The sequence below is a fragment of the Physeter macrocephalus genome, chromosome 19 (assembly GCF_002837175.3).
Source record: "Physeter macrocephalus isolate SW-GA chromosome 19, ASM283717v5, whole genome shotgun sequence".
Classification (NCBI taxonomy): Eukaryota; Metazoa; Chordata; class Mammalia; order Artiodactyla; family Physeteridae; genus Physeter; species Physeter macrocephalus.
In genome coordinates, this window is record NC_041232.1 from 4,245,788 (window position 1) to 4,269,209 (window position 23,422).

The following is a 23,422-nucleotide window of genomic DNA, read 5'->3' on the forward strand; positions in this document are numbered from 1 at the left end:
CGACACAATCATGAAAGCCCCTGATTTTCAGTGTTTGAGTGGAGGAGCCAGGAGGCCTCCCCAGGCCAGGTCTGTCTGTCTCCTAAGCCACGCCCCCCCACCAGACACTCTCCCTCTGTAAAGCAGAGAGGAAAACAGAAACATCAACAACCTCAGAGTTGTGCAAGAGAGCGTCCAGCAAGTACACGCTCCCTAAACAGTAATCAGCGTCACCACCGCCAGCACCCTTCCTGTGCACCCCCCACCCGTACCCAGGAGAATGCTCACTCCCCTCCTCTGCTCCCCATGGGCCTCTCTCCCCCTCCTCTGCTCCCACAGCCCCCACACTGGCTCCAAGCATGAGGCATCAGGACCGTGGGGCATGTGCACAATCAATTCTTTAATCATTTTGAAGGTGGGCTGACAGCAGCCCTGCAGAGCCCTCGCCACCTGCTATGCCGCAGTCGGCTCTGGGGCAGCAGCCCCGATGGAGTGAAGAGTGGAAAGCTAGGGTCAGGGCCACAGAGCTCTCCTTGCAGGACCCCCATCCCAGAGCAAGCGGTACTCACAAAGCCAGTGGCTGGTGGCCTCCTCGTGCCAAGGAGTCTGAGATGCTCACGCCCTCCAGCCTATGAGTGGCCTTCACGGGACACCTGCGGGGCCAGGTGGGGCCAGACCCGGGCAGACAGACCTGCCGGGGAAGGTGCTGGGCTCCCTGCTCCAGGGTGGGCGGTGGTTTAGGACCCCCGCAGGGGTGGTGGCTGTGGCGATCCGGGGACAAGGGCACAAGAGGAGGCAGCAGGGTCAGGCGTGTGCCTGTTACAGGGATGTCTGGAGGGAGGGCAGAAGCCCAGGAAGTGTGGGAGGCAGCTGGGGTGGTGAGCCTGGGGTCTACCAGCCAACCAGCCTCAGCTCGATGGCTTCTCCATCCCTGGGTCTGTAGTCAGCAATACCTGCAGAAATATTGTGGGATGGGAGTTAACAGGGCAGAGTGTTCCCCCCACCAACCTCACCTTCTGGACCCCTGTCCTGAGGCCACGGTCTGTAAGATGGGCTCAGGGCTTGGTGGTGGGAGACTGGGGGCCTGTCCAGAGCCAGTCTGGAGACTCTGAACTCAGTTGTGACCTCAGGGTTGCTGAGACCCACAGGCTCATTTTGCAGTGGGGGACCCCCAGAGGGTGTGGGAGGGTATGGGACAGCATGCCGGATAACCAACATGGGGCCAAAGGAACCAGAGACCCTGAAAACACCTGACCGGCAGGGTCACTGTCTTCATAGTCCCCCAAAGGGCCATCAGGAAGAGGGACCTGCTCAGTGTGGTCTGGGGACCACGAGTGAAGTCAGCCTTTGCTCACTAGGGACAATCCAGGCTCCAGCACGACACCTCGGTCAAGCCCCAGCTCTGCATTCACTAGGGTGTGACTCTGGGCAGGTTATTTAACCTCTCTGAGTGCTGGTGTTCCCATTTCTAAAATGAGGATAATAATGATATCAACAACCAGACCCTCCTTTTTCCCCATGGGAGTGGGCTTCCTGCTGGAGTGGGAGTCGAGGGGGGTAGGTAGAGGACACGACCACCCACATCTGCCTCATGGCCGAGTCCATCAGGCTCTCCCCCTCGGCTACCTCCTCTGTCCAGCCTTTATCAGTAATAGAGGCCAGATCTGGTCTCTCCATCTGTCACCTCTTGGTTTTATTTCTCAATTTGTCCAGAAGCCAGGCAGGAAAAGAGAATGCTTTTTACTGGGCTCCCTCAGCAAGTCCCACCTTCTGTAAAGCATTTGGCCCAATGCCTGGCCCATGGCAAATGCCCACTAGAAGTTCCAGGTAGGAGCGGGGACAGATGACCCTTAAGAGTCTGTCTGGTAACTGGGCTGATGCTCAGGGATGCTTATGACAGCTTGGGGCATAAGAGTTAAAACTGGAGACATCCTAAAGGTCCAGCAGGAATTGATAAGCTGTGGTCCACCCATCCCACTCCACACCAGGGCTGGGCCCTAATTGGCCTAAGCCAGTCTTGCCATGGTCCCTTCTCTCTAGCCAATGATGGGCGCAGAACCTGGGCCATCTCCTAGCAACAGGAATGGGTCCAGGAACGCTCCTGTGTCCCAAATCCGCCTTCAGGATGCCAGGAGACATTTGCTGGGGGATTCAGAGACAAGTTTCCCAAGTCATAAAAGGGAGCAGCCCCAGGAAGACACAGAGTAGCCTCTCTGGAGGTAGGAAGCCAGCAAAGAGAGGGGGAGAGTCACAGGGAGGTGGGGCTGAGGCTTAAGTCCTTGCTCCCGCTGGAATCTGGTCTCGTGAGCCAATGGATGTCGTGGAAGCTAGTTTGTATTACATTTCTGTTACTTGCAGCCCAAAGCACCCTGCTGGATGAGATATCCTATGTGGCTATTACAAAGAAAGGGGAAGACCTACATATACCAACATAGAAAGATGGCTACAATATGTTAAGGCTGAAAAAAATAATTTGCAAAACAGTATATAGAGCTGTGCCATTTGATATGCCAGCCATTAGCCACATGTGGCTACTGAGCACTTGAAAAGTACAAAAAACAGGCATGCAAAATATGTCATTAATAATTTTGCATTGATTACATCTTGGAATGATATTTTGGATGTATTGGACTAAATAAAATATATTATTAATATTAGTTTCACCAACTGCAGAATTTAGAATTACACATGTGGCTCACATTTTATTTCTATTGGAGAGCACTGCTATAGAATATGGCTTCATTTCTATGAAAAAACAAACGTACAGGGCCTCCCTGGTGGCGCAGTGGTTGCGCGTCCGCCTGCCGATGCAGGGGAACCGGGTTCGCGCCCCGGTATGGGAGGATCCCACATGCCGCGGAACGGCTGGGCCCGTGAGCCATGGCCGCTGAGCCTGCGCGTCCGGAGCCTGTGCTTCGCAACGGGAGAGGCCACAACAGAGGAAGGCCCGCATACCACAAAAAAAAAAAAAAAAAAAAAAAAAGTACATATTTTTAAAATTATCTGGAAAAAATACACCAAAAGTTAAAAGAAGTTATTTCTGGGTAGTGGATTACTGGCAATTTTAATTTTCTTCCTTTTTGCCTATCTGCTTTCCTAGAGTTGCCACAATAACGTACATAAAAATTCTTCAGAATACAGTTAAATACATGCAAACTTGAGCATCAGTGGTTATCTGAGGCTGAGGCCCAGGAAGGTTCAGGGGAAAGCTGGCATGAGTTGACAAAGTGCTGGGACAGGGCTGGGCTGGGGGACACGTCCGGAGGGGGCTGGCCACCAGACTCACCTTGCAGCAGGGGGGTGTCGGGGGCTCGGAGGAGTTGCCAGAACTCACGTTCCCCAGCTTTATTCCCCATCACGGAGGTCAGGTAGGGGCCTGACAAGGAGGCCTGTGTTCCATACCTACCAAAGGGACAGACTAAGAGGGAGAAAAGGTGACTTTTGCTCCCCTCGACCCAAGGGCAGAAGTAGAACCACCCACACAAGCCAAGTCCTGCCCTCGCTCTCAGGGCAGCGCTAACCAAACCCTTCCTGGGCCACCTCACCAGGGGTCTCTCCTCCACGCCTCCTCTCCAGCCCCACCGACACCGCCCACTCGGGGGACTGCATCCCCTCTGGGGGCTGACACGGCAGGGGGCGGGAATTAGAAGCTGACAACGGCCCATGAGAGACAGTGAGGCCAGCGTGAGAAAGAAGCAGGAACAGGCAAGACAGAGGCAGAGACGCCCAGTGGTGGCTCTGGGTCTCTGCTTCCAGAAGTTTCTGTGGCTCAGGGGCACCCCCATCCTTGTGGCTGGGTTGCTCAGTCTTCTCTCCGACTGTACACACCCCACGCTCCCCACTACCAGAGAGGCTTGGATTAGATTCCTGGCTTTTGCAACCAAGAGACTCCTTCTTCATGCCACCCCTCCGTGACGCCACTGCCACAAACACAAAGGGATCCCGGATCCTAGTTCCCGGACCAGGGATCGAACCCACGCCCCCTGCAATGGAAGCCTGGAGTCTGAACCACTGGACTGCCAGGGAAGTCCCCAAAGGGATCCTCTTAAAACACTGTGGCCCTGTCCTTCCTGTCTCCTTATCAATGGTGTTGTTCTTAGAGAGGGAGAGTTTTCATAGTTTTAAGAAACAGAAATACCCTCAGGGTGACCTGGTCGAAGGGGAGGTTTTAGGGAGCAGCCCGTCCCCAGTCCTCCCTTAAGTGCGGGGCCACATGGCTGTCTGGAGAACCACTCTGTACTGGCCTCTCTCCGTTTCTCTCTCCTCTTTCTGCCTCTTTCTCTCCATCTCTCTCTGTCTCTTTTCCTGTCTCTCCTTCTAGAATCCAGCTTTCTCTGCTGTGCACTCACATGCCCCAAATGTGCCTCCCTTCTAGCCTCTGAACCCGTCTCAGACACCCCCTCCACCACCAAGAGAATCATTTCTCAGATTGGTATCCCTGACGTTTTCTCAGAGGTCCTGGAGTTCTGAATAAAAATGTTAAGTTCAAATTTTTTTCCATTTTGATGACAATATCCAAACACGAATACCAGCAGGTTCTAGGTAATCCCAGGGCCTGCCGGACTAAGGCCTCCCAAGGGTGCCCAGGGTGTGTGGCCCCCAGAGGACTGAGGTCGGCTTGGTAATAAGTGGCGTGTTCGGGGCCAGGGAAGAGTCTACAAGCTGCAGCTGCCTGTGCAAACTCCGCCTGACGGCAGCTCAAACCCAAGAAAGTGCTGAGCACATCAGGCTCACTGGCACTGGTTTGTACACCTGCTCCTCAGCAGACAGTCCCTATTTGAATGTTATTGGTTTCACAGTTCTCTTTGTATTTCATCTGCAAAGCTGTTTAGGATTTATAGCCGCCTAAGAGCCAAAAAGAGAAAGGACTTTAAATGGTAAACATTAGTACACATCTAAGTCATATTATTACAGAAATAATTTAATCTGGGGTCTGGGGGAATTTTCATCCTTTATAAGTGTTTTTGCATATCTCTGGCCTGAAATTCCCTGCCCCAGATGACCCCAAGGTGCCAGCTGTGGGTCCGCCCTGGCAGCAGGATGCTGCCCTTTGGGAGCTCCAGTTGGCGACAGAAATTGGGACCCTCTCAAACCGAGGCACATTTTTCTAGAAGAGAAGTCTGGGGTCTAGTGGGGTCTGGTGGAAGGTACTCATTCTCTGGGCCAGATGCCCATTGGTGATCCCTCCCATCTTATTCAGGCACAGACACAGCTGGCACAGAGCAGTGCTCTGGAAATGCTTGTCCTCAGATCTGTCAAATCTCAGGGTGAGAAGCAAGTTTAAGGCCGTTGGTCCACCTCCACATTCTGCAGAGGGCTTGCCCAGGTAATTAAATAATCACAGGGATTAGACCAAGATCGTTTGATAACAAAAATTCTTATTCTTCTGAAAGCTAACATGTATCGAGCACTTCTAAGTGCCGGACCCTGCACCCGAAAAGCACGTACCATGTCCTCTCTGTCCACTAACTCCTGGACTCCTGCATGGGCTCTGGTGGATGGGGGGAGCACACAACTGCCATCCTCATGAGCTGCAGGAAAATAACTGGCCTGGTCCCTAGCTGGAGAGCGGCGAAGCTGGGATTCCAGATGTGGAGGGTCTGCCTCGGGAGCCTGCTCTCCTAATCATGATGCCTGTTTCCGCCACAGCGTGGGTGAGTCGGGGGCGGAGAAGGTGGAAGAGAGCCCGGGCCTCTCCCAAGGGAACCCTCTCTCCATCCCTTGCCCCATCCATGTCCTGTTTTGGGGATGTGGGGTCAAGTCGGGTGAGGGCTGGGAGATGGCGGGGGCGGGCAGTCTCACCTGAATCTGCTGTGCTCCTGGGCCTTCTTCAGGACATCTTCCAAAGAGGAGCCGACAGGGACAGAGACGGAGTGTCTGTACGAAGGAAAGATGCTGGAGACCTTCAGCGTGACATGGATGAACTCTGGGACTTGGGTCTGTGAAGGGGTCTCCGTAGCTGGTTCCAACAGGACTGTGCCAGGGAGAGGGGAAGGGGCAGCTGGTCTGACGGCAGGGGGCCAGGCCTTAGTCCTCCTTTCTTCCCTGGAAGACACTGTGGCCCATAGAGACCTCCTCCTTCCCCTCGGTCCCAGCCCGGTCAACACCACCACCACCTGGCTGCCTTCCCAGCCTCCCCTGTCCCTCAGCTCCCACCACCCTCACCACCCAAGGTCAGGCCCCTCACTGGTTTTTCTGCCTCCAGTATCCCCCTCCCACCTCTCTGCCACAAGCACCCCCCAGGGTTCTTTCTAGAACATACATGTTACCTCTGAGGGCCTCCCCTCCTTTTCACCCTCCTGCCTGCCACTCCAGCTCATTCTCTCAGACCCCACTCTTTAGTGAGACCCTTCCCCCCAACTCCAGTCTTGTACACCTCTGAGACTTTGCCCTTGCTGCCCCCTCCCTGCTCTGCCTTTCCTCCCCTCTTCTCCACTGGCAAATCTCACCCACCCTCCCCAGTCCCTCCCCCAGATGAAGCCCTGATTCAAGCAGCTAACTGGGACTCATTATGATGTATCAGAGCTAACCAAAATGTGTCTCTCCCCATTCACTCATTCAAACACTTCTGTACTGGGTATCACACAAGGGGCTGGAGATTCATGGCCCACCCAGAGCTCACCATTTGATATCTCCCTCCCCACACTGTGAGCTTCTAGCATCTGTGACTGCATCTTAGCTGCTCGTGTGTCCCACGCACACCTGCAAACCCCTGCTGACTCAGCAAATCAAGATGGAGCAAGTTCCTTTCCTGGGACAGGCAGACCTCATTGCAGATTGAAAAGAGCAGGGCTTCTATGAAAGGCCCAGCTACCTCTTGGTGCCTGACAGTCTGGGGAGATGAGATCCACATAGCTCTTCTGGTTCAGGATGGGCAGCAGCTGAGAAATCATGAGAGGGTTCTGGAAGGCCTTGTGCTGTAGGCTGGCCAACAGAGCAGCCTTGGCCTTGAGGCATGCTGTGCCCAGCTCCACCGTGGGCCTAAGGGAGGCCATCAGCAACTGGTGACGGAATGGGGAAGAGGAGGCGGGTCAGCCATAGGGGAGGGGCCAGGTCTTCCAGCACCCCACCGGTCCACCTCCCACCAGCCACCAGGGTGGAGCCCAGCCCAGAGTCTCCTTCCCACCTGCAGTGCCAGAGGGGTGCTGTAGACATTCCCAAAGTGGCCCTCTGGGGTCTGGGCCTTCAGGATCTTCTCTTGCACTCTCCCGAGGGCCACAGTGATCCGGTTTCTCTGATTGGGGTTGAGGTTGGATAGCTCCAGACAAGAGAAGGCCAAGCCCGCCATGGCCAGTGTGTCTGCAAGGGACAGAGCCAAGTGGGGTCAGCCCGGGCAGGACCTTGGGGCAACGGGCAGCCACGGGAGGGCTGGAGGTAGGGGGACAATATGGTCAGAGCAGCATTTCAGAAAGTTTCCACCAGCTAGGGGGACCAACAGCCCAGTCTGCCCAGTTTCCAGGATGGCAAACTGGGATGGGTGGTCACCGTAACCCTGTCTGCTGCCTGGGGGTTAGAGGTTGGGGAGAGAGACTGGCGGAGGCAAGGCCAAGAGGACTTTAGCCTACACAATTGTTCCCAAACCTGCCTGCACTTTAGAATCACCAGGGGAGTTTCTTTTTTTTCTGGCCGTGCTGCACAGCTTGTGGGATCTTAGTTCTCCAACCAGGGCTCGAACCTGGGCCCTCGGCAGTGAAAGCGCGGAGTCCCAACCACTGGACCGCCAGGGAATTCCTCACCAGGAGATTTGCGCAGGCTCCGATGTGCAGGCTCAGTGGCCATGGCTCACGGGCCCAGCCGCTCCGCGGCATATGGGATCTTCCCGGACCGGGGCACGAACCCGTGTCCCCTGCATCGGCAGGCGGATTCTCAACCACTGCGCCACCAGGGAAGCCCACCAGGAGATTTTTAAAGGAGCAGGTGCCTGGGTCCACCCCCAGGTGGTCTGGTTTATTAGGTCCAGGGAGCTGCTTGGGCCCTGGGGGGTTTTAAGCTCCCCACCCCGGGATGATTTAATGTGTCCACTGTGGGTTTTCTATAAGCCTCTGAGGCAGAACAAGCTCTCTGCTGGCAGGGGCCCTGCTGCCTTCTCTCTGGGTACCTACCCTCCCCACCTCCAACCTACTCCATCCTACCCCACCCTATGCGAGGCACACACACTCACAGAACACAGCCAGGCCTACAAGAGACCTTGCAATCATGATGACAAGAAAGGGCACTGGAAACCCAAGGTCACACAGTGAGGAAGCAGATCCAGAATCCAGGCCTCAGGTCTCTCAGCTCATTTGATGAGAACATCATAGCTGTGTATCCAGAACTTCCTCCGTGCTGGGCACCATGCTATGCCCTTTACATGTAAGGCATCTTTTATTGAGATGCTGCTGGGGGGTTATTTTACCAGAGAAGCTGAGCCAGAAAGGCCAGCTGATCTGTCCAGGGTGACCTACAGTAGTATGCGATGGAGGATGGGGTCAGGAAGCCGGTCCAGCCCCAGCGCTGGCTCGCAGCCCCTGCACCACAACGAACCCTCACCATTGTGCTCCTAGTGGACTCGATAGGAGGGGTCCCAAGGAAAGGTGAGCATGGGACCAGGGGTGGAGGCCTTCATTTGGGGCAGGGGGCTGGAGGAGTGCCAGCCTGGCCTTCAGGGTCTGGCCCACTCACCCACAGGGAAGTGGCCCTTCTGGAGATGCTGTTCGTGTTCCACAGCATACAGGAGCTTGCCCACCACGCTGTCATGGACCCGCTTCTGGTGGACACACAGGGCCAGGATGCCCAGGCCGTACTGGTAGTAGCTGGTGTGAGGGTGGCCCTGGTGATGATGCCCTGGGAGGGAGAAAACCATGGGGTGGGGCTGTCATGCTGGGCTTGAGGGGTGACCTCTCTGCCCCCTCCCAGCAACCAGCACTGCCAGCACTGGACCCATTGCCCGCACTTCCCGACACCCTCCTTTGGGTCGTGGGATCCTTCTTCCCTTCATTCCCTTGACTCATACTTGCTGAAACCCCACTAAGTGTCAGGCACTGTGCTTGGAGGTATGAACAGTGATGACAGGCCAAGCACAGTGCAGCCAGGGCCTCCGGAAATAACACAACCCACGCTCACGAGATCGTGATCATAACTGAACTGTGGACCGAGGTCCATGTGGCCAAATAACAGAGGTCTTTGAGTAGCTGGGGAGTCGGGGAAGGATTCTCTGAGTCAGGGATGCTGGGAAGAAAGGGCAGGGGAGAGGTAAAGGTGGAGTAGGAGTGAGCTAGAAGGGGAAAGAAACCTTCCAGATAGAGGGAACATATGTCAAGACACTGGTTTGTGAGCTGAGAGAAGGCCAGGGTGGCCGGAGCCCACGGAGGGGCGGGCGAGTGGATGAGCCAGAGGGTGGGTGGGCAGGGCCTGGAGAGGAGAAAAGGGCAGACAGGCTGGGCCTGAGCGCTGTGAACACAGCAGGGAGCAGCTGCTAGAGGATTTAAGCAGCACTAACAAGATCAGATTTATATTTAAAGGCTGGCTCTGTGTGTGCCAGACTGAGGTAGGAGGCAGGAAAGTTAGCAGAGAGAGATAAGGAGTGAGTAGTAGGGAGGCTGTGCAGCTGTCCCAGAGGTGGGTAATCAGGCCAGACTTGGTGGGTGAGCAGCAGGGCTTGCCAACAGAGTGTATGTGGGATGCAGGAAAGGCTTGATCAAGAATGGCTACCGGGGGAGGCCCAAGCCTCTAGCGGATATGGAGATAGGCAGAATGGAGGGCAGGAAAGAGGCCTGGGGAGGAAACCCAAAGTTCTGATGTAGATGTTTCACCAGACAATGTTGTCTGATGCTCCCTCCCCCGCCCCGGCAGACCTCGCCTCCTCACCAATGGCCCCCTTCTCGTCCTCCAGGAACCGCTTCAGCTGTGAGACCAGCCTGCCCCCTTTGCGGCCTCCGACAAGCTTGCAGTTGGCCCGGAGAGCGAGCAGGTAGAGGGCCAGCTGGCCCATGGAGGGCTTGGCCTCGGAGTCACTGTTGTCATTGCTGGAGGCAGACATAGGACAACGCCAGTTAACAACACTTCAGTGAGAAAGTGCCACCCTGGTAAGCTTGGCTTGGGGTGCCCCACCACCACCACTATGAAGTGGAAAAAATCCTAGCAGTTGTAACGTTTCCAAGATCTGCCAAAAGCAGATGTAGTCAGTTATGTAAGTTGTGTATGTCACGCTTATTTCATAAAGATGAGAAACTAAACTCAAGGACAAACTCTGAGGGCTCTTGCCCTCAAATGACCTGTTTGCCCCACCATTTTGGTCACACTTCACCCATACACTCTCCCCTTTCTTTCCTCTCCCTGCCCTGCATCCACTTCTCAAGAGGGAGTCCAAGCAGGAGATGCTCCATGGTGGTTCTGACCCATCACCTCTCATTCAGACTCCCATGCTGGACCTCAGAACAGGCTTCCTCTTAATGCTCCCTGGAAAGGGAGCACAGATAGTCCGATACTGCTGCTGGGCTCAGTATGAAAGAGTGCGGCCATGGATTAGTAATGTCTGCCTCAGGTACCGGAGGGTAGAGTAGCTGCCCAAGGGCTCCGGATTGGCATCTCCAATCTAGTCAGACCAACCCCATTCCACAGATGGAGAAAGGCCCAGAGGAGATAAAACTTGCCCTAAGGTCTCCCAACAAAGCAGTGACGGGCCCAAACCGGAACGCAGATCTCCTGTCTCTTAGGATGTGGAGCACGCCATGGGGAAAAGAGGAGAGAGAGCGTGGCCAGACCTCAGGAGGCTCTGCTGGTAGCTGAGCTTGAGGCTGTGCAGGTAGTGGGCCTCCTTGGCCCCAGCCTGCAGGCTGGAGAGGCGCAGGCCCACGTAGATACTGGGGTTCAGCTGCTCCGGGGAGAGCCGGTCCATCCAGGGCAAGAGGCGCTGGCCCAGCCTCTCCACCAGCGTGCTGTCCACCTCTGTTATTTCTTAGGAAAGAGAACAGGCCAAGTGAGGTCGCAGGGCCAGGCCACCAGCGACACCTTACCAGGGTCTTCTCCAGGGAATAAACATCCCCACCTTACTGTCACCTGGCACACACCCTACTCGTATGGGGGAGTCCGACTGTAACGAGAGGCAGCGGTAACGGGGGAAAAGCTGGTATCCTGAAAGAGTGGCCGGAGTGGGCCAGGGAAAGGTGGCGGGCCCAGGGCAGAGGAAGCGGGTGCCAGGCAGCCACTCTGCCCATCAGGAGTGACAGGGAGACTGTATGCCGAGCGGCGTGGGGTGCCCCAGGCACTGCGCCCCACCTCCCTCAGTCCTCAGGCCAGCCCTGTGACATAGGGCTGTCATCATTGCATTGCACAAAAGAGGAAACAGAAGTCCAAAGTTGTGGGCGTGTTCCATCCATTTACAAAAACTTCAACCCACACTGGGAACAGGTTACAGAACCAGTTTTAAAACAGAAATAGAGTCACAGATGTAGAAAACAAACCTATGGTTACCAGGGGTGAAGGGGGGCAGATAAATTAGGACACTGGGATTGACATATACACACTACTATATATAGAATAGATAAGTGATAAGGACCTATTGTATAGCACAGGGAACTCTACTCAATACTCTGTAATGACCTATATGGGGAAAGAATCTTTAAAGAAAGTGGATATATATGTATAACTGATTCACTTTGCTGTATACCTGAAACTAACACAACATTGTAAATCAATTATATTCCAATTAAAAAAAAACAAAAACAAAAACACTGCAGCCTGCCCACTGGCTAACTGGGGCTGCCTGGTGAACTTCCTCTGGGCAGATCTCAGAATAACGATTTTCCTGCCCCCTCAGTTTAGGTAAAAAGGACCTGAGATTGTGAGGTGAATTGTTAGAAAGCCATCATCCTTTGCGACTATTTATCTGTGTGCGTTGGGATTTACCCAGGAGGGAAGCAGAAGCCTTAGGGGTGTTTCCCAGCTCCAGCTGACTGGCGCTTTCCTCCCTGAGGGAGGGAACCTGAGCTGAGTAGGTGGCATTAGAGCCACTTTAGACTTTTCCCCATTTACTGCCTCCCAGTTGCTGTGGGGCTCCAGCTGCTGGGCAGACCGCCCCTCCCAGGGGATGGAGCAAAGGAACTGGGGAGGAGGTGTTTCTCTTTTCCTTTCTCTTTCTCAGTGCTTTTCTGTGTCTGCCCCCATTTCTGTAGGAATTTCCCTCTCTCTCTCTCTGGATCTATCTCATTCTCTCCATCTCTCAGCCTGTCTCTCTCCTTATGTCTCCCTGCGCAGTTCTCTTTTCCTCTCCCTTTTCTTCAAACTGGAGAGGGACCCCTGCCCCCACCCTGGGCTCTGACCTCCAGCGGGTGAGTCAGGCCTGGGATTAGCATGATAGGAAGAGGAGCTGGTGCTGTAAAGAGAGGTGGGTAAACACAGTTCAGCCTCCTTAGTAGGAAGGAGCTGCTAAGATTCACCCGGGGTAATAAAAGTGAGCCTAGGCGAGCTCCCTCCCCTCAGGGCCTCCAGCTCACAGGGCTGCCCAGCTCTGCCAGCTGAGGACTGGCTTTGACACGGGGAAGCACGGGAGCCCACCCTGCATGGGCACTAGTGCAGATCTGTGTCAGTTTCACAGCCACACAGGGCTTGAACCTGGTAAAGCAGGTGGTGGGAGCCTTGCATCACACCAAGGAGGAAGGCTGGGGAGCATTCTTAGCCCATTTTACAAGTGAGTGAATGAGACTGGGGGTGACTAAATGGCCCAGCAGCAGTGGGCTGCACCCCCCAAACCCAGTCCAGGGCTCTTTGGGGTCAGGCCTATGGACCAACTGTTGACAGGTTCACACCCACTGAGGGTGCCGGGTCTCCCCTGGGGACTGCCTGGACAGGAACCAAGAGCCAAGGGCTGAGGGGTCTGGTGGCACTTGTGGAACACGCCAGGTGGGAGGCTCCTGGTGCCCAGGGAAGACCGTGACCTGGAGTTCTAAGAACTGAGTCCAGCAAAGCCCTGGAAAGCTGGGGCGCCTTGGGCAGGTCACCTGGCCCCTTCAACCCTTGACTGCTTCATGTATCACCTGCACACGACTGAACCTGCCTCTCGGTTTCTCCAAGGGTCACAAGAGACCCTGCTGGTGTAGGCAGAGCGAAATGCTGTGGGCAGAGGGCGAGGAGAAATGAAGAGAGGCGGGCGGCCCACCTTCCCTTCCTGCCTCTGCTTCCCATGTGGCTCCGAGGCATGAGCAGCCCTGAGCCTGTGCGCTCCAACTCCCAGACAGGTGCCAAGAGTTCCCGAGATACTCCCGTGGGCACCGGAGCAGGCAGGCCCCTGTATGGAATGTAAAGCAAACGCCTTGCCGCTGCCGTGACCCGCCAGGGTCTCCACACGCTCGCTTTCCCTCTGCCGGGGTGCCCGCCCCTCACTCATTTCCTTGCCAGCTCCTTTTCCTCTTTTGGGTCTCAGTTCCTGCATCACCCCCGGGTCCTTGGAAATCCTTCCCACCCCTTCTCCCTGAATTGGCATTCCCCCACCCCCTGCAGGCCTTGGGCTTCCTTTGGCACTCATCACAGCCCCCAACACAGCACTGACTTGTCTCTTGAGCGCCATCCCCTTCACTAGAACGGAAGCTCTAGGAGGGAGGCAGGGAGACCTGTCTTGCTCTTTGTTCTTTCCCCAAAGCCTAACATGGTGCCTGGCACAGAGAAGGCTCAATCAACGTGTATTGAATGAAACAAATGACTGAATTAATGGAAGTTGATCTTGTCTGGCGGCGAGTCAGACATACAATTCATCTCAATACAATGTGCTACAACGCTGAGGTCCAGCTAAGTCCAAACTGCTGCGGGAGCCCAGAGGGGCAGCTAAGTCATCCCTGCCACACACACACATCTGAGCCTGTTTCTCCAGCTCTATAATGAGGGGCTTGGACAAGATGGTCCTCTCTCCTAAGGACCCAGCAGGCAAGAGGCACGGAGTAGATCCAGGTACTCACCGCAGATCTGGGCGAGAGCTCCCAGGCCCCCAAGCAGGAAGAGGAGGGCCCCAAGGCACCCCATGGCAGGAGCAGGGGTAAGCAGCAGGCGGGGAGCAGGACAGATTCCTAGGGCTGGCCTGGCAGAGGCTCTCCTGACCACAGCAGTCACTGCTCCGAAAGAGGCGGCTTCCTGTCACTGATTAATCCCTCCACGCCCAGCGGCACACTGCTAAAGTCAGCAGAGAAAGGGGAAAAGGTCTGTAGCTGAGGGGAAAGGTAGGCCAAAGAACAGAGGAAGGAAGGGCAGGCCAGAGCAGGCCTTCCGGGAGGTCGGGGACAGGGGGAGGGGGAGGGCAAGCAGGGGTGGTGTGCGACATTGCGAGGCCAACCACATTCTGTCCCCGCTGCCCGAAGAGCCCTGGACCAGCGCAGGAGGTCTGACTTCTGATCTGCCCAAGTCTGTCCAAACACTCCTGTCCCGTATCCCCTTGGCTGTTCCAGCGGTAGACGGGCAGGGCTGGGGTGCCTACCTGGTACCACTCCCAGAAGGAGCCCCTGAAAGTGTCCACCCTGGCCTGGGACAGGGAGCAGGACTGGGAGCTGCAACGGTCACGTGAGCAGCGGCTGGAGTCAGCTGTTCTCTGCTGGCCCGACCGGCGGTGGGGTGGGGGTGGGGGAGTGTGGAGTGCAGCGGAACCCGGACCAGACAGGCCAGTTTTCTCAGCCAACCAGAAAGCTGGGAGCCTCCTGGAGACAAAACAAAGCCATTTAACGAACAAGACTTAATCATCTGAGACACAAAGCCATGGTTAGCAAGGCCACTTGTCAGGACTAGGAAAGTAACCTAAAAAAAATCTCTTCAAGGAGGAGAGAGAACAAAGGATTCCCCACCTGCCTAGGCCCACAGGAGAATCTATGTCCAAGAGTTAGCTCTGGAGGTGCTGTGTTACCTTGGCCAGGTGACTTAACCTCTCTGAGTTTGAAAGAGTTTCTCCTGTGTGAGCTGAAAGGGTTGGAGAAGATCATTCTAATTAAGCTCCCTTCCAGCTCAACTTGTGAAGATGTTATGACCTTAAGACATCTCTAATCACTTCTAAATAAAATATTTATTGCAATCATTTTATGGCAAATTGCCACAGTTCATTCTTTCAAGATAATCCGGTTTTGTGCCTGACTTATCACAAGCCAATAAATACAGACATAAATAAATACAGAGACGTGCATCTGTTTACGGAAGTACCTTATAAATATAAAATTAGATCATCTAGTGCAAGGAGGCTGGGCATGGCCCATCAGGGTGAAGTTCCAGGGAAGGAGGGATGCCAGCTAGAGGCCCAACTTCTGCATATTCTTGGGTTCAGACTTCCATGGGGGCCTTGGAAATTTGTGGGCAATGGAGCTGCCTTGGTTTGGGATGGGACTGCCCCGCTCCCCAACCCTCTGCCTGTGGCGGATGGCAATGATTCTGTTTCGGGCCACCTCCAGGACAGCAGCATCTGGTGAGAAGCAGCTTCCTTGGGAGAGTCACCTCTGATCCCTGAGGACTCGAAGGTACCGCAGTGACCAGTCGGGACAAGGTGCATTTCCATAGCTATTAGAAACAGAGTGACTGATTGGGGGTGGAACTGGACTGTTTCAGGTAATGCGGTCGGGGAAGTGAAAAAGAAAAATGACTAAATCATTTGGCTCAGGACTTCTGTTTGGGGGTCTATAGCTGAGAAAGTAAAGATTAGCTTGGAATGAGCAGGTAAAAGTTTGCCTGTCCAGACAGGCACAGACAAAGCCAGCTGCAATGTAAACAGGAAACATTATTTCTCCCAAGGTCACGTTACAACTGTAAAGTGTCCCGATAACCATGCTGTGTGAGTGACTATTACTTGTACTTTTTTACCAGGATTTCTTTTTTTCCCCTACAATCACAAACTATCAGGAATTTGCTGTCTGAAATTATGTTAGTAAGAAAGATACAACCCCGGAGGCGCCAAGTCACTTTGACACAGAGAAGTTGCCCCAGTATGGAATTCCTGGACTCAACGTTCCATGTCTGTCTCAACTTTGTAGTTTCCACTTACACAGGATACTTTGCTGTCCAAACCTGAAGCTGACACTTCTCACGCAGCCCTGTGCTGTGTTGAGCCTATCAAAATACTGCTTGGTTGGGACTTCCCTGGCAGTCCAGTGGTTAAGACTCCACATTTCCACTGCAGGGGGCACACGTTCGATCCCTGGTCAGGGAACTAAGATCCCACATGTTACATGGCACGGCCAAAAAAAAAGCACTGCTTGGTTTACATTTCACCTAATCTAACCCCACTCTTCACCCAAATCCTGTAATCGCCTTGCCCTCTGTGTAGTCAGACGCCCTCAGTTCCTCACCCTCATTGCAGTGGATCAACTGAGCTGACTGGCAGACTAAAGGTTTGTTCTTGGTGGTCTCAGGACGACTGGACTAGGATACAGCCTAAGAAAGAATCCAACAGGAAAAAAATTAAATTTTATGCATGAACAAGGATATACTGTACAACACGGGGAATATAGCCAATATTTTATAAGACCTATAAATGGAGTATAACCTTGAAAAATTTTGAACCCCTATGTTGTACACCTGAAACTTATATAACATTGTACATCAACCATACTTCAATTTAAAAAAAAAAAAGAAAGGTGAAGTGAAAAAAAATTGTATGTGTGAAGGTGGCATGAGAAGAATGAATAAAATACATGGCTGTATCGTTACATATGGAATATCCATTTTCTTAATTAAAAATGTAAATATATTAAAATCTTAGAGTCCATTTAATGTAGAAAGATGTTCATAATTAATCTTAAATTTTAAAAATTATATAAGTAAGACATGTGGATTGCATGAAAAATTAGAAAACGTGTTAAGGGAGAAGGAGGTAGAGGAAGAAGAGGGAAAGAAAAACCAGAAAATCACTGATAGTCCCATAACCCAGAGGATTGTTCTCAAAGTGTGGTCTGTGGATCCCTGGAGGCCTCCAAGACCCTTTTAGCGGGTCTGTGAGTTCAAAATTACTTTAGAAAATACTAAGACATTATCTGCCTTGTTCGCTTTTTGGGTATTTGCACTCATGGTGTAAAGCAGTGGCATCTAAAACTGCTAGTGCCTTAGCAGGAATCAAGGCAGTGATACCAAACTGTACGAGTAGTCACTGTATTCTTTACCCCCGTGCACTCCGGGGTGGGGAAAAGCTGGTTTCACTTAAGAATGTCCTTGATAAGGCAAAAAAAAAAAAATTATTAAATCTCAACAGCAACACCAAAAAAGGGGTCATCCCACAGACCTGGACTCTGGTCTTGCCTCTGTGACCTTTGGCAAGAGACACCCTTTCTAAGCCTGTTTCTTGTAAAATGGGCGTGTGGCACCGTGCTCATAGGTTTCGCATGAGGATCAAATGAGAATGCTTATAAAATGCTTAGCACGGTGCCTAGTGTGTGGTTCGAGCTCATACACTTTCAGCTCTTATCAATAACTATCTGTCAAAATCCAGGAAAGAATGTTACAGGGAACAGTCAGTGTCCACTTAGCAAGTTTCCAAATTCTAAGGATCTGGATTCCAGCTAAGTAAGAGAAAACAGCTTTGCATGTAACACACAACTGTTGGACCATCTTAAGACATGCGACTGAAGAGGTTCAGCTCCAGCCTCCCCCAAACACGCCATGGCATATGGATTCTTTTGAGCTAAGGGAAATCAAGACCCTGTGGGCTCAAGAGAAACATCTGTCCCTCCCTTAACTACCTGGAAGAACTTACATTGGAAGTCTCTCCCTAAATGAGAATTATTACCAGAGATGAATCTCATCTGAGTGACCCATCTGTGTGCCAGGGCTAATTACCAAATGTCTGCTCTTTTGCTTCTTGTTCCTGTGAATTGCCTTCCTTCCTGTTGAAGCCCCAGGTCCCTATCCCATTCCTTAGCTCAGGATGGCATAAATACCTCATTTTACCCTTCTGTCTTTGAACCTCTCATGTATGTGGGGTTCTCGTACTTACAAAATTAAATTTGATTTTCTCCTGTTACTCTGTCATATGTCAATTTGATCATCAGACCAGCCAAAAGAACCTTTAAAGGGTAGAGGAAAATTCTTTCTCCCCAACACAAGGCTGGGAAACATCAAATGATCCTGTGGCAGGATTGGAGTAATCCTGTCCGACAGCCTTCCCCTCTTTCCCCTGCATTCCCCCTCCCTCCTCAAAGGCTAGCGGTCTTGACAGGACCTCAGGAGGGGACACACTGGATTCCTACTTGCAGGTCCCAGGAGAGCTGCTCAGACAGATCCTTGGAACTGTTCTGAATTTACAGGCGACTCTTGCAGAGGTCTGGATCCAGCTTCACATTAAATATAGGGCTCATCTTCCTTTCCTTTGGCCACTTCTCCAGCCAAGGAGAGTGTTCCAGGCAGAGGGAACAGAATGTGTAAAGGCTGGAGGTAGCAGAGGAAAGAGGATCGGCAGGGAAACAGTGGAAGAGGCAATGCCTCCAGGTCCTGGTGATCAGAAATGGCAGAGCTAGGGACTTCCCTGGCGGTCCAGTGGTTAGGACTCCGTGCTTCCACTGCAGGAGGGGAGGGTTCGATTCCCGGTCACGGGAACTAAGATTCCATATGCTGCATGGTGCGGCCAGCAATGGCTGAGCTAGAAGGACACTTGGCATCTGACCAACTGAGCTCAGACGCAGAATATGCCCTTTACTTCTGTGTGGACTTGGGCATGTTAATTTCTCAGCCTCCGTATTTTTTAATCTCTAAAGGGGTCATAACAATACCCACATGTGGGAGAGTTTTTATGAAGATTCAAGTAGGTCAAGAAACTGGCCCGCAGTCTGTGTTCATGAAACAGATTCTGACTCAAGATATAAAAACTGAATGGCCACTGTGTGCCAACGGACATACATTTTTTTCAATTAGCCCTCAGAACAGCTCCGTCATCCTCCAGTTTGTTAATGAAGAAACTGAGGCTCAGAGGGGACAATTGACTGAGGTCACAGCAGGCAGTGGCCAAGGGACCTTCCTCTGTTGTTGCTCCTGCCTTTCTGGGAGCGCTTCTATTCCCAATGTTAAGACCTTCAATAATAATGAAGACTAAAAGTGATTTATCATTATTATTATTATAAATAATATTTTAAAAACCAGCCTGGTACATGGCAGAAAAAAATGATATCTCTTTCATAATGTACTTCAAACCTATACCTCAAAGAATCCCAAAGGAAGGGGAGGGATAAATCAAGAGTATGGGATTAACAGATACACACTATTATATATAAAATAGATAACCAACAAGAAACTACTGTATAGCACAGGGAACTATACTCGATACTTTGTAATAACCTATAAGGGAAAAGAGTTTGAAAAAGAATATATATATATATATATATATATGTATACATACACACACACGTGTGTGCATATATATATATTCAGTTTTTATATATATATAACTGAATCACTGTGCTGTATACCTGAAACTAACACAACATTGTAAATCAACTATCCTTTAATTAAAAAAGAAAAAAAGAAGAACCCTGGAAAAAAAATTAAAAAAAAAAAAAGAAATCAAAGAAGTTCTAAATAAATGGAGAGACATTCTGTGTTCATGGATTGGAAGACTCAATTTTATTAAATGTCAGTTCTTCCCAACATGATCTATAGTTTTGAATAATCCCAATCAAAATCCGAGTAAGGTATTTTGTATATACTGACAAATTGATCCTAAAGGTCATGTGGAAAGGCAAAAAAACCAGAATAACCAGCAAAACACTGAAGAAGAACAAAGTTGGAGGACTGACACTACCTTATTTCCAGATTTACAATAAAGCTGCAGTAATCAAAATGGTGTACTATTGGTCAAAGAATCAACAGACTGACCAACAGAACAGAATAGACAGCCCAGATACAGACTACCGCAAAAACAGTCAACCAATATTTTGACAAAGGAGCAAAGGCAACTGACAATAGAGAAAGAACAGTAATTTCAACAAAAGGTGCTGGAGCAATCGGATATATCAAAAATAAAAAGAATTAATCCTAGGCATATACCTTTTACCTTTCACAAAAAACTAATTCAAAGTGGATCTAAATGTTAGAGACAAAACTAACAAACTTCTGGAAGAGGTGATGACTTTTAAGATATAACATCAAAGGCATGGTCTATAAAAGAAATGATTGCTAAGCTGGACTTGATTAAAAAAAAAAACAACACTTCTGCTCTGCTACGGACACTGTCAAGAGAATGAGAAGACAAGCCACAGTGTGGGAGAAAATATTTGCAAATGATATATCTGATAAAAGATGGTTATCTAAAGAACACTTAAAACTCAACAATAAGAAAACAAACAACCCAATTTAAAAATAGACCAAAGACCTGAACAGACATCTCACCAGAGATGATATATAGATGGCAAATAAGCATATGAAAAGATGCTCCATTTCATATGTCACCAGGTAATTGCAAATTAAAACAACAATGATACCACTATATACCTATTAGAATAGCTCAAATCCAAAACACTGACATAACCAAATGTTGGCGAGGATGTGGAATAACAGGAACTATCACTCACTGCTGGTGGGAATGCAACATGGTACAGCCACTTTGGAAGACAGTTGGCAGTTGCTTACAAAGCAAAACATAGTTTCACTATCAGATTCCACAATCGTGCTCCTAGCTGTTTACCCAACAGATATGAATACTTATGTCCACACAAAAATCTGCATGTGAGAGTTTATAACAACTTTATCCATAATTGCCAAAAACTGGAAACAACCAAGGTGTCTTTCCATAGGTGAATGGATAAACACATTCTGGTACATATATACTATGAAATATTATATAACTGAAAATAGCAATTAAAAGAAATGAGCTATTGGACTTCCCTGGCTGTCCAGTGGTTAAGACTCCACACTTCCAATGCAGGGGATGCACAGGTTTGATCCCTGGTCAGGGAACTAAGATCCCACATGCTGAGTGGCACAGCCAAAAAAAATTAAAAAGTAAAAAAAGTAAAAAAAATGAGCTATTAAGCCACAAAAAGACAAGGGTGAAACTTAAATTCATATTGCCGAGGGAAGAAAGGGGCAAGACTGAAAGGTCTCCGATTATTCCTATTACACAGCATTGTGGAAAAGGCAAAACTATGGTAATAGTAAGAAGATCAGTAGTTGCCAGAGGCTGGGGGGAAAGGGTAGGGGAAGGGAGGGTTGAATAGGTGAAGCAAGCATGGCAAAACTGTATGAGAGTATAATGGTGGATATATAATACTACATATTTGTCAAAACCTATAGAACTTTACAGCACATAGAGTGAACCTAACGCATGCAAATTAAAAAAAGATTATTCAGGAGACGAGGGGATCCCAGGATAGAATGCAGAATGTGACAAACAATCTAATTGTATTACAAATGTATGAAGCAACCTCACCAAAAGAGTGGGGGAGGACTTCCCCGGTGGCACAGTAGTTAAGAATCCACCTGCCAATGCAGGGGACACGGGTTCGAGCCCTGGTCCGGGAAGATCCCACATGCCGTGGAGCAACTAGCCCCACTGAGCCTGTGCTCTAGAGCCCACGAGCCACAACTACTGAAGGTTGTGCACCTAGAGCCCGTGCTCTGCAACAAGAGAAGCCACTGCAATGAGAAGCCCGCACACCACAACAGAGTGGCCCCCGCTCGCCGCAACTAAAGAAAAGCCCGCACACAGCAAAGAAGACCCACGCAGCCAAAAATAAATAAATAAATTTATTTTAAAAAAAAAGAGTGGGGGAAAGGGTGCTGACCTAAGAAACTGTGATGATGAGTGGGGTCTGTAGAATAAAGGCAAAAAGATCTGCACATAAGCACTATATCATGAGGGTGAGAGTTAATAATTCTGATGCTAGCATTCATGAGTATTGGAATTGAACAATTAAGCAAGTGGATGGCAGGTTACAGAAGGCAGGTTTCTCAACTGTTGGAGTCGGGGTTTACAGACAAGCAAGGGGAGGAGGCTAGAATGATCTGTGTGGTGACGGTAGTGGTGGAGACATCAGTATGAATTCATGTTTAGCTTAATACAGACAAAGATGGTGATATCCAGAAAGTTATAGGTATGTGTGTACACAACAGAACAGTATACACAAACATATTTTTTGCTGTCAGCTGAGAGGGTCTAGAAGCAAAGACAGCATAGTAGCGATAAGATTACCGAGCGCCCAGATTTTGATTTATAATAACCATTCTCCAATAAAAGGAACCAGGTTCCCCTAATATGACTGATACTAGGACTGGGACAAGAAATATGCAAGATGAGCCTGGAGCATCTTATAGGGCCAGAAGGTAAGGAAGTACACACATGCACACGTGCACCCACACTAATGGAGTATGTCAAAGGGATACAGGAGCAAACTGAAGGGGGGCCCCTAGTGGCCAAAGCTGGAATAATTAGAGCAACAAAAGTGATATTAGACTATAACCCAAAGTAAAAAATAAATATCCATGCTTACATACTGATATAAATACATGATTCAACAAATAAATAAACACTGACATACACTGAATGTTTTTGTCCCCCCAAATTCATGTGTTGAAACCTAATCCCCAATGCCATGTTTTCTGGACGTGGGGCCTTTGGGAGGTAATTAGGAGCCGTCATGCATGGGATTAGACTCCTTATAAAAGATACTCCAGTAGATAACTAACAAGGACCTACTGTATAGCACAGGGAACTATACTTAATATCTTGTAATAACCTATAATGGAAAAGAATGTTAAAAAAAGAATATATATATATATATATAAATAAAATAACTGAATCACTTTATTATACACCTGAAACTAACACATTGTAAAACAACCATATTTAAATAAAATTTTTTAAAAAAAGAGAGACCCCAGAGAGAGCCCTCGCTCCTTCAGCCATGTGAAGACACAGTGAAAAGTTGGCTGTCTAAGAACCAGAAAGCAAGCCCTCACCAGACACCCAATCTGTCAGAACCTTGGTCATGGACTTTCCAGCCTCCAGAATTGTGAGAAGCAAATTTCTGTTCTTTGCAAGCTACTTATGGTATGGTATTTTGTTATAGCAAGTCTATGGTATTTTGTTATAGCAGCCCAGACAAAGACAAATGGATGAGACAAATCTCTCATGCAGAAAAATTCCCAATAATGTATGTAGATACTCTGACTTCAAGGAGGTGGAGCATAACTCCCTACTCCCTAAGTGTGGGCTGTGCAGAGTGACTTCCTTCCAAAAAATACAGTACGGAAAGTGGGTGGGAGGAAGAGCATCTTTACAATCGAGAAGCCCAACAAGCAATTCGTCAACCAAATGACCAAAGCCAAGGTGAACAATGATAAATCATGTTGACAGTGTACACCCTTGATAGGATGTGATGAAAATGGCACTTTGCCTCTGTGGTCTTCTTCCTCCAACCCAAAGTTTTTTAAAAATTTATTTATTATTTATTTTATTTATTTATTATGGCTATGCTGGGTCTTAGTTGCAGCATGCATGTGGGATCTAGTTCTCCAACAAGGG

The 23,422-nt window shown here is 50.1% G+C and overlaps 1 protein-coding gene across 5 annotated transcripts in view; it reads right to left on the bottom strand.

The window, feature by feature from the left end:
* Positions 1 to 359: 359 nt before the first annotated feature.
* TCN2 (transcobalamin 2) overlaps positions 360 to 23,422 on the bottom strand; it is a 32,514-nt gene continuing 9,451 nt past the window's right edge. Inside the window, exons 1-10 of one of the 5 annotated variants that reach the window (XM_007128664.4) lie at positions 14,420 to 14,508; positions 13,908 to 14,118; positions 10,722 to 10,914; positions 9,826 to 9,983; positions 8,641 to 8,802; positions 7,106 to 7,278; positions 6,794 to 6,980; positions 5,782 to 5,953; positions 3,266 to 3,381; positions 360 to 932 (exon numbers count right to left, since the gene is read on the bottom strand). In XM_007128664.4, the coding sequence (XP_007128726.1) occupies positions 871 to 932; positions 3,266 to 3,381; positions 5,782 to 5,953; positions 6,794 to 6,980; positions 7,106 to 7,278; positions 8,641 to 8,802; positions 9,826 to 9,983; positions 10,722 to 10,914; positions 13,908 to 13,971 (1,287 nt within the window). In that variant the 5' untranslated portion in view covers positions 13,972 to 14,118; positions 14,420 to 14,508 and the 3' untranslated portion in view covers positions 360 to 870. Of the gene's footprint in view, positions 933 to 3,265; positions 3,398 to 5,781; positions 5,954 to 6,793; positions 6,981 to 7,105; positions 7,279 to 8,640; positions 8,803 to 9,825; positions 9,984 to 10,721; positions 10,915 to 13,907; positions 14,119 to 14,419; positions 14,637 to 23,422 lie in introns of those variants that run through there. The other 4 variants (XM_007128665.4, XM_028480400.2, XM_055080541.1 and 1 more) reach the window with 4 other exon arrangements.